Raw genomic sequence first — 15,691 nt, 5'->3', positions numbered from 1 at the left:
GACTCTCTGACCCTTAACCTCACACTGCTCCCCTGGCGCCGCACAGTGGCAGATTAAATATAGGGAGTGAATTATTAAAATGATGTTAATGAGCGTGTATTTTAATTAAAACTGGACCCCGCCCGATACTGGTATCGGCATCAGTGCAACACTAGTTTTAATATAAGAAAATATGGAAATATTGAAGCCAAATTAAAAAGCTTTTTTCAGGCACTTTAGTCCTAATGAGAAAATTGCACCCGGAACTAATGATTGCAGCTCTTACTTTATTAAACCACATGGAAACAATGATTACGTTGCAGATTTGGGCTATGGAAAGACCATTTTTAATTTAATTCTGGCACCCTTTTCCACCCATATAATTAAAGATGTAGTGTCCTTATAATACTCACTCATTTCTTTCCAGGTGTAATGTGAGCTGCTGACCCTCAGCTGAGATCAGAACCTGGACCTCTGCTGGATGCTGGACACATAAACACAGATGTTATCATTGCATCATATTGCTAATTGGAAACAGTTTTTTTTTTATTTGACAATCATTTGAGATTGATCACAAACCTCTTTGTTAGCAGATCTGATGTGCCTGACAGGATGCAGCCACACAGGAGATGTAATCTCATAACTCTGGATGTGTTCGAGGCTCTTCGCTCTGTTCTGCTTCTTTTCTCCTGCTGGAAATACCAAAGAATTGCTGATAAACATATGAAAAAATGTGTTTTTGTTTTTAAAATAAACCAACGCATCTGTGTCCAACGCGTGCATGCTTTAATATCAAACATTAAACTAGAAAACACAGATTTGCTCCAACAAAAGCAGCCTCACCGTCAGAAACAGCGTCCCCGGAGCGAACAGCAGAGACTCGGTGCAGAAAGACCGTGAAGCAGAGACACAGGGAGACCCGGAGGACACCGAGAGCAGGAGGAAGCATCCTACCGAGCGGAGAGCAGCCTGCATGGGATGGATGGTTCACAGCAGACGGCGCAGAGGCATCGCGGAAAGCCGCTCCTGCTGCTGCGCTCAGGCTGAATGAGATGCTGGGAGCGCAGAGGAACCATCAGCCCCTCCCTCTCATTCAGGGCAGGATGTGATGAAAGGAGCCCAGAAATACACTGATCACCCCTAAAAATACTATTACTTCCCTCTACATATCCAGACATATATATATATATATATATATATATATATAACACTTTAATGACTTTCTATTTTTTATTTAACATATTTATAATGATCTATATTAAACATTTAGTTGTGTATTTTACAATTTTTATGTCTATATATATATGTGTATATAAATATATGTATGTATGTATATATATGCATATATGTATGTATGTCTATATATATACATGAATTCAACATACATATATATTCAATTCAATTTATTTCTATAGCGCCAAATTCACAACACATGTCATCTCAAGGCACTTTACAGTTCAACCAGATCCTCCAGTCAAATTGATACAAAGTTTTCTATCTAAGGAAAACCAGTTGATTGCATTGACTCATTGAGTCAAATACAATCCCTCACACTAAGCATGCTTGTAGCAACAGTGGAGAGGAAAAACTCCCTTTTAACAGGAAGAAACCTCCAGCAGAACCAGGCTCAGTGTGAGCGGCCATCTGCAGAGGCCCACTGGGGTTCAAGGAGACAGAGGAAGAGATACAAAAAGCAGCTTTAAAAGGCAGCCCCGTCCAGGAAACACACAGCCGGGCAGACGAGCACCAAGCCAGCTCCCATGTCAGAGGATGAAGAGAGGACATCCAGTTAGTCACAGTCAGAGAAACAGGACCACACTGGAAAACAGGCTGATCTCCAGCATCTGTAAACAAAGGTGTTGATGGAAGCAGCACAGCTGACGTATATATACATGTATGTATGTATATATTTATGTGTGTGTGTGTATATATATATATATATATATATATATATATATATATATATATATATATATATATATATATATATATATATATATATATATATATATATATATGCATATATATGCATATATATGTATGTATGTATATATACATACATTTATACACACATACATACATATATATGTATGTATGTATATATTTATATATATATATATATACACACACACACACATATATATATATTTATACAAACATACATACATATATATCTATGTATGTTGCTACATTCATGCTGATTTTTGCACAATTTCTATCTTAGTCAGTTAAATAACCTGCTGCTGTCATTTTTGCACATCTCTAATGTTGCTGCTATATTCAGATATCCATTACTGTAAAAATGTCCATAGCTCTATATTGTTTATTTATTCTCAAGATGCACAGTATTTATATTGTTAATCCATTGTACAGTACAGTATCTAATCTATGTTTTTATTCTGTCACATATTCTTTTATTTTTTATACACTTTTCAAGGTTCACATTTGTGGGACAATAAAGGATTTTCTATTCTGTTCTAAAGGGAGTGTTGGGTTAGTGATTAGAGCAGAGCGCTTGCACTCTGAGAAGGTCTCAAGTATCTGGTTCAATCCCCACAGCCTGCACTATGGGTCCCTGAGCAAGACCCTAAACCCCACACTGCTCCTTGGGTGCCGCACAATGGCAGCCCACTGCTCCCCAAAGGGAGGGGTAAAATGCAGAGGGTGAATTTCCCCAATGTGGGACAATTAAGGGATTTATTTATTTTTAAATAAATGCATTTTCAAGTGATACAAAATGTTAGATCTACTTATTGAATGAGATATTCCCATTGAAGTACTTTATGATACATTATTGCCTCCTTATACCTCAGACATCACATCACTTTGAAAATATTGACTTTGTGACTATATGACTTTGAAAATATTCTCCTAACCCTCTACTAGTTCAGTTTCTTACAAACCTCTGGGGGTATAAATGTGTGACATCTACTTATTTAATTTTATATTTTACTCACATTTATGTCTTTCATCATTTATGTTTTGGCTCTCTGTATTCCAAAGAAATGGCAACACAACGATGAGCTAGAACAAACTCCTGACCTGCACTTGATCTGGTGGATATTCTTCAATTATACAGAACGATGGATAAAACCTACAGGCTGAAAATAATAATTATCACAGAGGTTCATTCATCCAACAATGCAGCACTGTGATTAGTTAATAACATCTAGTTTTACATTTCTTTAATGGAACTTTAGATCTCAGCCAGCTACAGGTGTAACCAAACTAAGAGGCTGTTGTAGGCCTCCAGGCCAGCAGGGGGAGCCAAACTCCAGTTTAATAACTCAGTAAGTCTTTATTCATACTCCCTTTTATACATAGCTGGTATAAACTTACAAGCAGATTTTAACAAAATGAAATGTGAAACAAAAACACCAGAAAAGTTAATCTGATGTGGAAAAAAAAATAAAAATCATATTTTTTTAAACTGCAACGTTAAACTGAGGTTGACAGAACTCTGTCAGGAGGAAATATGGGAAACAGTGACTAAATAAATATAAAAAAACTCAAAAGATTAAAAATTTTCTAAACAGAGCAGGTATAGCTACCATAAAAAATACATTGCTGTAAAAATAATTAGTAATATTTCAGTCAAATAAATGCAAACAGCCCTTCTGTATATTATATGTTTGATTTCCCATACAGAATATTGAATTTATTCAACTGTTTCTTTACCGAAAATACAAAACAAGTTTATTCTTTGCTAAAAGAAAGTAAAATATTGATAGCCATTTTTATAAAAAAAAATAAATGAGTAATTTCAATTCTTAGATTGTTTCCCTCTTATTTTCTATACCTCTGATGACATCAACTGGTTTATCCAAAAGTTAATTTGTATTTCTGACATTTTGAATTGAAAAAGCTTCCTGGGTGGGAAGCGAAATGTCTTCAATCTTGGAAACAAAGTCCAGTGGATTGTTTTTTTTTTTACTTTTTGGAATGACTATGACCTGGATGACTGAGAATCTTCACCAGCACAATGGAAAAGCAACTGGAAAAAATGTTTTCTGCCTGCATATTAAGAGAAATCAAAGAACCACTGAACAGAAATGACTGAACTTCCAGCATCACAGTAAAGATCAGAATCAGCTGTTTTTCTTTTTTATTCCCTGACAGCAGCACAATGGGATAACACCTCAGCACGGTTCATTCATGCCATCTTTAAATAACTGCACCACTTGTCTCAGCATGTGCTTGTTTCTAATGTACGGCCATTTGTCGAGTCATTGTCTGCAGACGGAGACAGCCACCCCTCAAAGCAAATGGAGTCACAGCTGGTTTGATTTATGCAGAATTAAAAAAGATCTTTTTTTTTTTTTTTACTTAACCAATATTCACTTCCTATTATGTGAACTACAGTACGATGCCCAGGTTTTTAAGGAGCTTGCAGAATCAGAAATAAAGTTGTAACACTCCAGTGTAACTGAGCCCACTACAGTAACAGAATACAGTAATCCTGCAGCCGCCGCTCATACTGGGCCGGTCACTGGAAGTGTGATGATAAATATGTCAGTGGGTAGAGTGGATGCAGGGTGTGGGAGGTATTCTTAGCCCTGTTGACAGTGCAGACCAATGAAACCATTCCTACTGGGAGCCTCGGATACATTATGTTTAATTTAGTTCATAAAAGTTTGTTTTTTTCTGCACATTGTGATTTTTTTTTATAAAATCTATTTTCTAAGAGACTGAATGAAACTTAAAGCTAATGCATAAAATGATTGGAGGTCCAGGGAGGTTTTAAATATCAGGTGTTGGTTGTATTTGAATGCCATTCATGATATCACATGAGGACGTATTTTTAGAGAGGTAACCCCAGTAGAGCAGGATGGACAAGGCAAGACATGCCGCAGGTCGGATAACTGATAATGGAAGAAACAAATATGGCTGCACTTTAACAGGTTATAATGGAAATGGCTTAATAAATTAAACAAATAGGCTACAGAAGAATAATGGTGTTAGAGCGGCCATATTTAGCTTCAATGAAATTTTCCATTTGTATTTTGTTCCATTATTTTAGCAAATAACGTGTTTTTAAATCTAAGTTTGAAAAAAATGCAATCCATAAACTACTCTTTTAGGGGGAAAAAAAGGTGTTTGAGTGTAAATTTTTTAACTTTTCTTGTTAAATTTATTTTTACAAATTTTTTTCACATTTCTTTCAGATTTTATATTTTTTAGGAAATGTTTTAAATGTTTTTTCTTTTTTTTTTACAGACTTTACAAGAGTCGTTTTTCAAATGTATTTTCTTTTAATCTTTTTAGAGATTTTATATTTCCTGATTTGTGTTTATGTTTCTTTCATCTTTTTAGATTTTTTCTTTTCAGAATTTCTTTTCAATTTCTTTTTTTTGATTTTGTATTTTCAGATTTTTTTTTTTTTCAAATTTCTTTTTTCAGTTTAAGTTCTAGAAATTGCATTAATCTTTAACTACATTTCAGAGATCACTCTTCATGTTGTGTGGGCGGTTTTCCCATATGAGCAAAGAAAGCTTTCTATTGGTCTGCAGCGACGTTAGCAACATTTTCATTGATCAAGAGCGATCGTTTGTATTGGGAATGTTTTCTGTACAATAAAACTTTAAAAGAAGCCAATTCATAAAACTAAATCTAATAAACATATTTTTTGCTTAAAAAAAAAGTGTTGAATAGAATTGGAATTTTTTTTTAAATGTCAAATTTGTAAAAAAAAAAAAAAAAATGGTTACAAATGGCAAAAAAAAAATAAGTCTGAAAAAAAAAAAGTGTTGAATAGGATTGGAAATTTTTTTTAAATGTCAAATCTGTAAAAAATGGTTACAAATTTGCTAATTCTGGAAAAAAAAAGAAACCAAATCTGTGAAAACATCAAAATTACTCTCAAAACCAACGATTACATTTTTTTTTGTAAAGTTTAATAATGTCAGGATTGTAATTTTTATTTACAAAATGTGTCCTTTGCTCGTGAAAATATTGACACAAAATTCCCTCCATATCGCGGCGCCTCTTCAGTCAGAGTCTCTGAGACGCAGCAGTAAATACTCTGAGCTCAGAAATGTTTTTTTTTTGTTTTAAGAAGAGGAGGTGTCAGCAGGCGTCGTCCTCCAGGACGTCTGGGTGTTCCTCCCAGAACTGCTCCCCTATGATGTCACAGTGGAAGGCCTCCACTCTCCTCCTGCTCCGCGTTACGGGAACCTCCTTTTCCTCTTCATTTGGTAGCTTCATCCGTTTGCTAACAGTCTCCTCCCGCTATATAAAACAAAAATTAAGAATGTGAATAATAGAATAAACCGATCAGAGTTTTAGTTTTCTTCCGAATTTGGAAATCTTTCTATTTTTTTCTGAACTTTATTCAATTCAATTCAGTTTATTTCTATAGCGCCAATTCACATCATGTCATCTAAAGGCACTTTACAGTTCACCAGATCATCCAGTCAGATTGATTCAAAGTTTTCTATCTAAAGTAAACCAGCTGATTGCATCGACTCATTCAGCAATCCCTCACACTAAGCATGCTTGTAGCGACAGTGGAGAGGAAAAACTCCTTTTAACATGAAGAAACCTCCAGCAGAACCAGGCTCAGTGAGCGGCCATCTGCCGAGGCCGACTGGGGTTCAAGGACTCAACTATATAAAGACTACGGTAATGCCACATGTCTACTAAAAGAAAAGGAAGGATACCTGAAATTGATTGAAAAGGGGAAAAAAACAGCTTTCTTTCTACAGTTAATTAATCAAAGGAAATATTAAATGTAACAAACATTGAAATAAAAAGCAAAAATTGACTTTTATTATTCTGATTATTCTATTAAAGTCTCTGTTCCCAGAAGCATTTGACTAAACTCAAGCAAAAAACGTAGAAAATAACCATCGTTTTTTGCTGTTACATATAAATTACAATCTGGAAATAATCTTGAAGTAATAATTATAAAAAGAGGATCTACTTTTTAGCATTTAACCTGCTAATTAGAGGTCAGAGTTGATAATTCTTTAATTTAAATTCCAAAATCAGTCAGATTTAGAAAAAAAAAAAACAAAGCAGAAAAAAAACTCTATTATCTAATAACCCTTAAAAATAGGATAAACATCTCATCACACTGAGCTATTTTAGTTTGATTCTAATAATAATAAAGTTATGTTTTTGTTTCATCTTTGATAATAACCTGAACCATTACAGTCTATTCAGCTTAAGATCTACTACTAGAAACTTAATTTTACATTTATAGTTCTATCAGATATAAAAATAAATTATAATATTGTCACAAATGGAAAAGATCTGAATAAAACCAATTATTTCCTGCCGCTAAAGAAAGAGAAATCTAAAAGGTGAGGCTGTGTTGGACCAGACTGCAGAAGTTTACAGCCCAATAAAAAAACTAGTCTTTATTTTCATCAGCTGTTTCTGGTTCTTCAGGCTTTTAGAGTTTTTATTTTGGTCTTTTAACCTTTTAATCCATCTACTCTAAGTACCAGACTCTACCAGCAACTTGAAATGAGGCTGGGGACTAATTTATGGGTCAGATTAGATTCATGACAAAACAAATAAAGAAACATTACAGAGAAACTGATGCTGAGCATAAAAGAAATGAGATTTTAATCATCATCCAGGTATTATGTCAATATTTCCCAGTTCAGAGCAGAATGAGCTCAGCTCGGTCTTTGCAGAAACAAACCTTTTCCCAGATGAAGGCGGTGCCTTTCCGGTGAAGGACAGGTTCGTTGTTATAGTTGATGTTGAATTCGGAGAATAAGATCTCGTTTTTATCTGAAGCCAACGTTCCCTGAGTAAATAAAAAAAAATAATTTAGTTTTGTTGAATTATCAATACAAATAGTCACATATACAGGAGCTTGAATAGGTAATCACACCACCAGACAGCACCACCTGCTGGTTCTATTGTGTCATTATTTAATTTGTTCCAGGAAATACATTTTTTTTTTACTTTTTTAATATAAAGAAAAGAGGATGAGAATCATTTAATGAGCTCTAAATCAGTATCATTCTATCATAAACATTTCTATTCACTGCTGGACTCCTGAGCAGAAAGCTGAAGTGACGTATAGAGAACAGCTGCTTCAGTCCAGGCAGCTGCTGCCATTAAAGCCCATTTGTGTCAATCGATGCGGCATAAACAGCCTGATGAAATCTTAAATATATAATAGTTTCCACTACTTCACCAAATGTTTGAGATGAAATGTCAGCAGAGCAGGCAGTGAAGCTGTGGCTTCAAATAACCACGTTTTCTTTGAAACAAAAACAGCCAAAAAAAAGCTGACATGCCCATTAAAGACAGCACAAATAAAAAATAACAAATTAAAAGATTAAAATAATGAAATCCTGACATTGATTTTGATTATATACACACATATTTATATATTAATACATAAAACAAGTAAATAAGCCTGATGGAGCTCCTGAAATGACATTTTGTTGAGCAAGAAATCACTGAAATCAGGTTTTCTGTCATTTTCAGCAAACTTTACATAAAGACTTCTGCTCTTTTTATGAGGAAAGTGGTTTAATTTGTCTGGGGAAGTTTTTTTATTTATTTATTTATTATTTCTTTAAACAAAAAAATCTAAATGACCTGTCAGGGCGTTCCCTGCCTCTCGCCTGTAGGCAGCTGGAGTTAGAAACAAGCACCCCTCGCTGCCTCAGTTGGGATAAAGTTTTACTAAATTATCATTTAGGACATTTTTATTTATTGTTATTATTATTATTATTATTATTATTATTATTATTATTATTATTATTATCTGAAGTAATAGTTTGAATTTATAGTTTTCTTTAATGAGAGGGTACGTAAACTTTCAAGTACAACTTTAGATGCACTTTACAACCTATGGAACAACTTTTCATACATTTTAAAAGTGAAAAAAATATAATTTTCAAATAAACATGTTTGTTTCTCAGCTGCTTAAAGAAAACAAACATGAAGTTCACATTTATAAAATCCTTAATTTAAAACTGATAGGAATGTAGAGTGGGAAGAACACGGATTTAATACACTGTTGATTTTGCAGGATTTGCTTCTTGCAAAGCAGTTAGAAGTCTTTATTTTTATTATAGGTCCTCTTCAGCTATGAGGGACAGAATCAGGGCAAAAATCTCATTTTTAAGCCATTATTTCACATCTTAATGAATGATATAACTATATAATCGCCTGTAAACCCTTAAACATCCCAGCTCTCACAGGCCGAAGGCCTTCCATTCTTCGCTCATTACCAATATGAACTCGGTATCTGCAAAAGAGCCACTTTTCAGCACAATCAATCAGACTCCAACCTCTAATTGCTCATTGGTGACTGGATTTTAAACCGTCGTTCCAGGAGTCCAGCCTTTTATGTAAAAGTCTTATGATACATTCACAACTAAAGCAACACAGGCAGCAGCTGGTTTACAAGCAAAGTCAAAGGTTGACGCGCATCAAGGCGCAGCAAACGGTCCTGCAGCGCGTTTTGAGCAGCTGAAGCAGCTCGTCGTGAGCTTTTGAGAATCTGAAGCATTGAAGGCGCTGCAAAAGCAGGAAAAATTGAACTTTGGCTGCTGGACGCGCCGCATCAACCAATCAGAGAAGCTGATCTGGGAGCTGGCAGGGAGACAAACACAGCACTGCTGATTCAGAGCGCCATGATCACTCCTCTGAAACAGTTTATTAACGCCTAAATTAACTTAAAATGTGGAAACCTGCCGGCAACATTTGTTACATTTTATCATCCTGGTGCCTGCAGCTTGGATTACATACATTAAACCTGCCTTCCAGCCGCTGCGGCAAACCGCGAGGAGGCGAGCGGGCCTTAGGCTGCTGTTGAATGGGATTCCTAGTGACAGCGCACCGCCGGTATGTGGGAGTCTGAGCGGCTCCGACAGAGAAATAATATTTCGCAGGATAGTAATCTGGATGAACTCACTGAACAGATTAAATTTTCAGGTGGACTTTCAATTTCAAAAACATATAAAAACTACTTTTTAGCCACTGATCACAGCAAATATAGCTGCCATTGTTCCAGGCAAAGAAAGGATAGGATAGCTCCGCCCATCGTGCATCAGACCCACTTTACCACCGCGAAGCTGGAGCAGCAAAGACGCTTCATCCGCGCTTCAGAACTTTGCTCCTGCTGCTTGCGGTCTGAACGCAGCATAAGAACCCCGGCGAGTAAGCAAATTAGTTATAATCTGGTAAAATTGCAAAACACAAGAAAACAAGTAAAAATTACAATAAAAACATTCAAAGTAGAAATAAAAAAATATGCAAATACAAAATCACAAATTAATGATGTAATTTGTGATTTGTAGTTTTGAATTTATAATATGTACTTTAATTCTGCACAGCAGTAACTTCTAAATTTATATTCTGGCAAAAGAAAAATCTGATGAGATGAAAAGGAAGTAATATAAAAATCTTAAATTTGTTTACCTTTATTTATACATTCAGACATTTACTCAAACGCTTTTTGTTTCGTTTTTGACGGTTATCTTCCTCCATGAAAGATTCGGTCTGTAGATAATCGATGGTGATGGAAACTTTAATTGCACAGAATACTAGTTCCATAAAATGACCAACCCACTGACCAAAGCAAACATATGCCGCACCTTTCAGATTTTTTTAACTGAAAGATTTAAAAACTGTGATTTTCTTTTTGATAAAGAGATAAATAATAATAAACTTAAAGTGCTTTCCCAGCATGCACTCTGACACATTTTCTTACGTACAAACAAAGAGGCTGATCCGTTTTTGTTCCCACCTTTAGTCGATCCTCAGCCTGTGTTGTAGTAAGTCCTCCTTTCTGAACCAAGGTCCAAAAAACTGTGTTGTACAAGTTATTAATGTGGCCTAAAATATAGAAAACGTGCATAAATATATAGATCCTGCAGAGATATGAACTGAAACACACATGAATAAACTTACAGTCTGCTTGCCTCCAGCTGAGGTAGTCCCTCAGGTTCCGGTTTGTGGGATACAAAACCACCCGTCCATCAAAGCTGGGGGGGTACAGCAGGGGCTGTTCTCCAAAAAAGTCCTTCCAGTAAAACACATATGAGGAGGAAAACTGGGAAGCCACATGAGTCATGAGCTTACTGCAAAACAAGGAGAGAACATTGACTAAACAGAACCAGAATGAATGAGAGATCTGGGAATGTTGGTGAAAGAGGACCTGGCTCTTCTTTTGAACCAGTTGGAGCTTCTCTTAAAAACGAAGCTGAACTCATCACTTTGACCATAGGAGATGATGATATCCTCCAACTCCTCCATGACAGAGCGAGCGCTCCTGCTCATCAGCCCCAGCGCCCTGTCGTCATTCGGCTTTTTGAACTGATGCTGCTCTGCAAACCTGAAACAGATTCATTCCAAAAAAGGTCAAAAACAAATAAATAAACATGCAAATCTAACTGAAAAAACAGCTCCACCCCTTTTTCTTAGCCTGCAACACCTGATACCGGCCTCTAAAAGGAGGTCGTTAGGGGGAATTATCAGTGGTGTCAAAAGTTCACACATTTGTTACTTAAGTAGAAGTATAGATATTAGAGATGGAACGGTTTATGAAAACCGTCCGAACCGTTCGGTTCAACTGTCTCGGTTCGGTTCGCGTGTGTTGCGTTCGGTTCATGCGCTGCTCCTTTTTCTCATAGGCGAAGCGTTTACACTCCAGAGCAGAAGGTGGCGGTACTGCGACCAAAGCCAACCACCAGTAGTAAACAAGAAGAAGAAGAAGCGAAGCAGCGTAGCCGGGTGTAGCAGAAAAAAATCAGTTGTTGTGGAGAATTGTGTGGGTATGGCGAGTGGGAAAGAACAGGAGTTGGAAGACGCTCCAGCAGCACTTTATAGGTCTGCTGTATGGGACCACTTTGCATTTAGAGTGACCTACGATGACGGCGGAAAGAAAGTTGTGGATAAAAGTGCAACAGTGTGCAAGCATTGTGCAACACGTTTTGTTTATGCTAACAGCAACATGACCAACATGTCATGCTAACCCCGAAATCCCACATACTCCATCAGCGCTCGCCCCGCTGCGCTCCAGACCGCCTGCACAAAGCAAAGCCTACAGCCTCCACTGTGGCTCCCGTCCGCTCCGCTCTGAGTTCCTTGGAGATCGTAGAGGGCATGCGCCAGATGATGAAATTCAAAGCAGCAAAACATGCGGAAATGATCCAGGGTTTCCTCGGATCATTAAAAATAATTACAATTCATTTTTTGGGGGGGATTTTTTCATTAATTTCATTAATTATTATGGGATTTCGGTGTAACAATCAACATATACCGAACCGTGGATTTTGTGAACCGTTCCACCCCTAATAGATTGTGTTTGCGTTATATGACTCATCCAATCACTAGTTTTCACTAGATGTGTATGGAGCACATGATCTGCATTGGATGGCGCACATGACGGGAAATAAATATTTAGAACATTAAAACGAAGCCAAGAGTAACGAGTAACGTTTGTTTTAATGTAAGGAATAGAAAGTACAGATACTGGTGTAAAAATGTAATGAGTAGAAGTAATGGAGTAAAGTATAGATACATAAAGTGTACTTAAGTACAGTAACAAAGTATTTGAACATAATTACTTGTGGCCTCTGGGAATTGTTGACTTGGCGACATGTTTTGGTCCCCTTCATGGTGATGAGGATTATGATAGCGGGTATTGGAGGCTAACAAAGACCTCAACGACTCCCGATTACCAAGAGGCGGACCTGTTCTTCCAGTGCAATTTGCATGTTTCCTAAGCCACAACAAGGCTTTGTTAGGCTACTCTATACAGATTGGAACTCAACCCTGATTCTATCATTATGAATAGAAAAAGCTTCCTGGATGGGAAGAGAAACATCTTCAAACTTGGAAACAAAGTCCGGTAGATAGTTTTTTTTACTTTTTTGGAATGACTCTGACCTGAATGACTGAGAATCTTCACCAGCAATCAACTGGATAGTGATAAGATAATTATGTTACGGCTGCAGTGGCTTTCTGCACTTTTCCTTGCAGGGTTCTGGATGCAGGCCTTCTGCAGGTGATCTGTTTCGCCCTAATTGGTGCTCGTCTGCTTTAAAAGCTGTCATGCAAGCAGCAGACAGGAGGCTTCTCCCTCTTACCTCCTCAGCACCCCGTTTAGTTTGGTTTGGTTTGTATTCTATGGTTGGGTTTTGTTAGGTTTGTTTGCATTTGCCTATTTCTGTTTAGTTATTGGTTTTGCATTAAGCCATTTCCTATTCCCCATTGTATTTATCCATTATTCAGGTATTGTTTCTTTAGTATAATTTAATAAATTCAATTTTCACTTTAAAGAGTGGTCTCCTTTAATGTTACCCCCACCAAACAAGCCTGGTGGACGTAACAATTATCACTGATGATGTGTGAGTTTGTTACACTTTAATAGAAGCTGCCTGTTGCATGTTAGAACTGATGTTTTCCACAATAGTTTATTTAATTTGTTTTTCCTGAGTTTTTGCGGCACTAGTGGCTCATTTTTCAACAGTAGGCCGACAGGAAAGGGGGTATGAGAGAGAGGGAGAGACATGCGGCAAAGGACCACAGACCGGATAGCGATGCCCTTCAGTTAAGAACAAAGTGTAATATTTTGATAAGGCTGCAGCCATTGATGTCTCCTCATCTGCTAACATGTGTGATGTGATGATGTGGCAGATTGGAGATGTATAAAATGGCTTTTTAACTGTTAATCAGGGTCACTTCCTGAGAGGTGAGCAGCTGTCTTCTTTAACTCTAAGCAATTTATCTGATCTGAGTAAGATTACAATTTCTATCAAACTCTGTAGTAAATTCTCATTGTTATTTAATACATATAAGTTATGAAGTGTTATTTAAAGAGTTTGTCCTAACTGATCTCTTTTCAGGAAGAAAAAACAACCAGAGAGAGAAAACTTCAAGGTGTAAACACACACAGAGAGCATTTCTTTAACAATAGTTTAAAGATAGATAAAATAAATGTTACATTTTTAAAATAAAAACAATACAATGAAGCAGAAAACTCACCTGTGGAAGTTGCGACCGTCCAGTCTTACGACAATGTAGCAGTTCTTTAGGCAAGTGTCGTCTGTTTCAAAGCTGCGGACATATTCAAATTTACTTTTTGCCATAATAACAGCGGAGCTGGAAAAATAACTCAGAGTGAAACAGGATCTTCCTGCAGCTCCGAGTCTGCAAATTCTTCCGATCAACATAAAGCGACTGTTGGGGGGGAAAAAAGGGGAAAAACACCACCTCATTAAAACAATGTCAACTACATCTATTATTTAGACAGTATCTGGATTATTTGCAGCAACACGTTCGATTAATTCATCGTCTGTTAGTAATGAATGAGCAGTTAGCAACTGAGCTACGCGTTTATTTGGTTATGCTAATAAAACAGCTAACCCGATTATTCAAGCTTTCTGCCACCTCATTTCACTAATATTACTCTTATTTAATAACACATCTATTAAATATCGGCTCTCCGGGATCACTCACGCTGCTTTGTGTATAGTCCGTCCACCAATGCTGTCCTAAGTGCAACACTACCTTCAGAAGTCTCCTCAAACAAAGGTTCCGGGTGAACAAGATCAGTTATTGGTTTCTTCTAGGAAATCTATGGAAACATTTTTTCATCCTATATTCATTAATTATCTTCTGGCGAACTGCGTGGATTTATCTAATGCCAGTGGTAAAATATTTTAATTAATATTACTTAATTAAAGGATGTGCATCACAACTTGTTAGTTGGTGACAGTTCTGTACCATGGGGGGGATGTATATCCATTATAATTTATTTATTTATCATTTTGCTCTTATATGTCTTAATCTTTTATTTTTGCTTTTGTCAACTGGCAAACGGTGCACGCGCAATTCAATAAATCAATACATTTTAATAAAAAGGAAGCAGGAGGCTTTGGTAGGGTGGGTGATGAGACCCCTGAAACATCCCCGCCCAAATGATTGCAACAGATTTTAAACTCACAAGCGATTCAAACAAACAAGCAAAGAAGTAATTCAAACATACCGTGTAGCAAATTTAAAGTACACTGAAAAATATTAAGTGGCTTAACCTACAATTTTGTATTATAATGGGATCAATATTTTTCTCAATGTGCCAATTACAGTGTTTACATCACTTCAAATTGTAGGTTAAGCCACTGTTTTTTTTATTTTGTAAAAAAATAAAATAATAATAATAAATAAAGCATTAAAAAAGATCCTTATTAAGGTTGATGTGTGATGATGTTTAATGATGTGTTTTGTTTATCCAACTGACTTTAATGTAAAATTGATATATATATATATATATATATATATATATATATATATATATATATATATATATATATATATATATATATACATATATATATATATATATATATATATATATATATATATATATATAAAACTGCACAATATATAAAACTAGGAGGATTTGGATTTGGGATTGAAGCGATTGTGCACCAAAACAGCTGATTTTGTTTAGAAAATAAAATTTCGGGTATTCAGCATATCGGGTAAGTTAATAATAGCATTAGGGCTTAAACAATTAAACAGATAAATTGTGATTAATTGATTATTGAAATGATTGGCAACTAATTTATTAATCAATTAATAGTTAACTGGATTCTCTAAAACATGCCTTTACTTTACTTAGACCAGTAATTAAACCAACATTGTAAAAATAAATAAAAATAATAAAAATTTTGCATTTAAGACAAAAAAAAAAAAAAAAAAAAAAACGAACAATAGTCTATCCAGAACT

At 35.9% G+C, this 15,691-nt stretch overlaps 2 protein-coding genes across 5 annotated transcripts in view; both read right to left on the bottom strand.

The window, feature by feature from the left end:
• Positions 1-1,049, bottom strand: part of adam19b (ADAM metallopeptidase domain 19b) — a 49,610-nt gene extending 48,561 nt beyond the window's left edge. Inside the window, exons 1-3 of one of the 2 annotated variants that reach the window (XM_038275179.1) lie at positions 823-1,049; positions 559-671; positions 393-463 (exon numbers count right to left, since the gene is read on the bottom strand). In XM_038275179.1, the coding sequence (XP_038131107.1) occupies positions 393-463; positions 559-671; positions 823-928 (290 nt within the window). In that variant the 5' untranslated portion in view covers positions 929-1,049. The remainder of the gene's footprint in view (positions 1-392; positions 464-558; positions 672-822) is intronic. The other variant, XM_038275180.1, reaches the window with a different exon arrangement.
• A 4,802-nt stretch (positions 1,050-5,851) lies between these two features.
• Positions 5,852-14,486, bottom strand: thg1l (tRNA-histidine guanylyltransferase 1-like). Of its 3 annotated transcripts, none has more exons than XM_038275176.1 (7): positions 14,419-14,486; positions 13,945-14,139; positions 11,114-11,290; positions 10,867-11,036; positions 10,703-10,791; positions 7,631-7,738; positions 5,852-6,207 (listed from the first exon to the last, which is right to left on the bottom strand). In XM_038275176.1, the coding sequence occupies exons 2-7, from the start codon at positions 14,130-14,132 to the stop codon at positions 6,046-6,048; spliced, it is 894 nt and encodes a 297-aa protein (XP_038131104.1). In that variant the 5' UTR covers positions 14,133-14,139; positions 14,419-14,486; the 3' UTR covers positions 5,852-6,045. The 3 variants fall into 3 exon arrangements, with proteins under 3 accessions (XP_038131104.1, XP_038131105.1, XP_038131106.1); XM_038275177.1 differs by having other exon boundaries at positions 13,945-14,016; positions 14,419-14,468; XM_038275178.1 differs by lacking the exons at positions 13,945-14,139; positions 14,419-14,486 and having other exon boundaries at positions 10,867-10,941; positions 11,114-11,180.
• Positions 14,487-15,691: the final 1,205 nt, after the last annotated feature.

Source organism: Cyprinodon tularosa, unplaced genomic scaffold (assembly GCF_016077235.1).
Source record: "Cyprinodon tularosa strain WSP-4 unplaced genomic scaffold, ASM1607723v1 ctg949, whole genome shotgun sequence".
NCBI lineage: Eukaryota > Metazoa > Chordata > Actinopteri > Cyprinodontiformes > Cyprinodontidae > Cyprinodon > Cyprinodon tularosa.
This window is presented reverse-complemented; position numbering and strand designations above follow the sequence as displayed.

Bases quoted from the DNA above. Each gene is read 5' to 3' on its own strand.
- thg1l (XM_038275176.1), bottom strand. From the start codon at position 14,132: ATGTTGATCGGAAGAATTTGCAGACTCGGAGCTGCAGGAAGATCCTGT. The intron at 11,291-13,944 runs GTGAGTTTTCTG...AATCTGTTTCAG, and splicing joins GACGGTCGCAACTTCCACAG to GTTTGCAGAGCAGCATCAGT. The intron at 7,739-10,702 runs GTGGGAACAAAA...TTATTTACTCAG, and splicing joins AGGCTGAGGATCGACTAAAG to GGAACGTTGGCTTCAGATAA.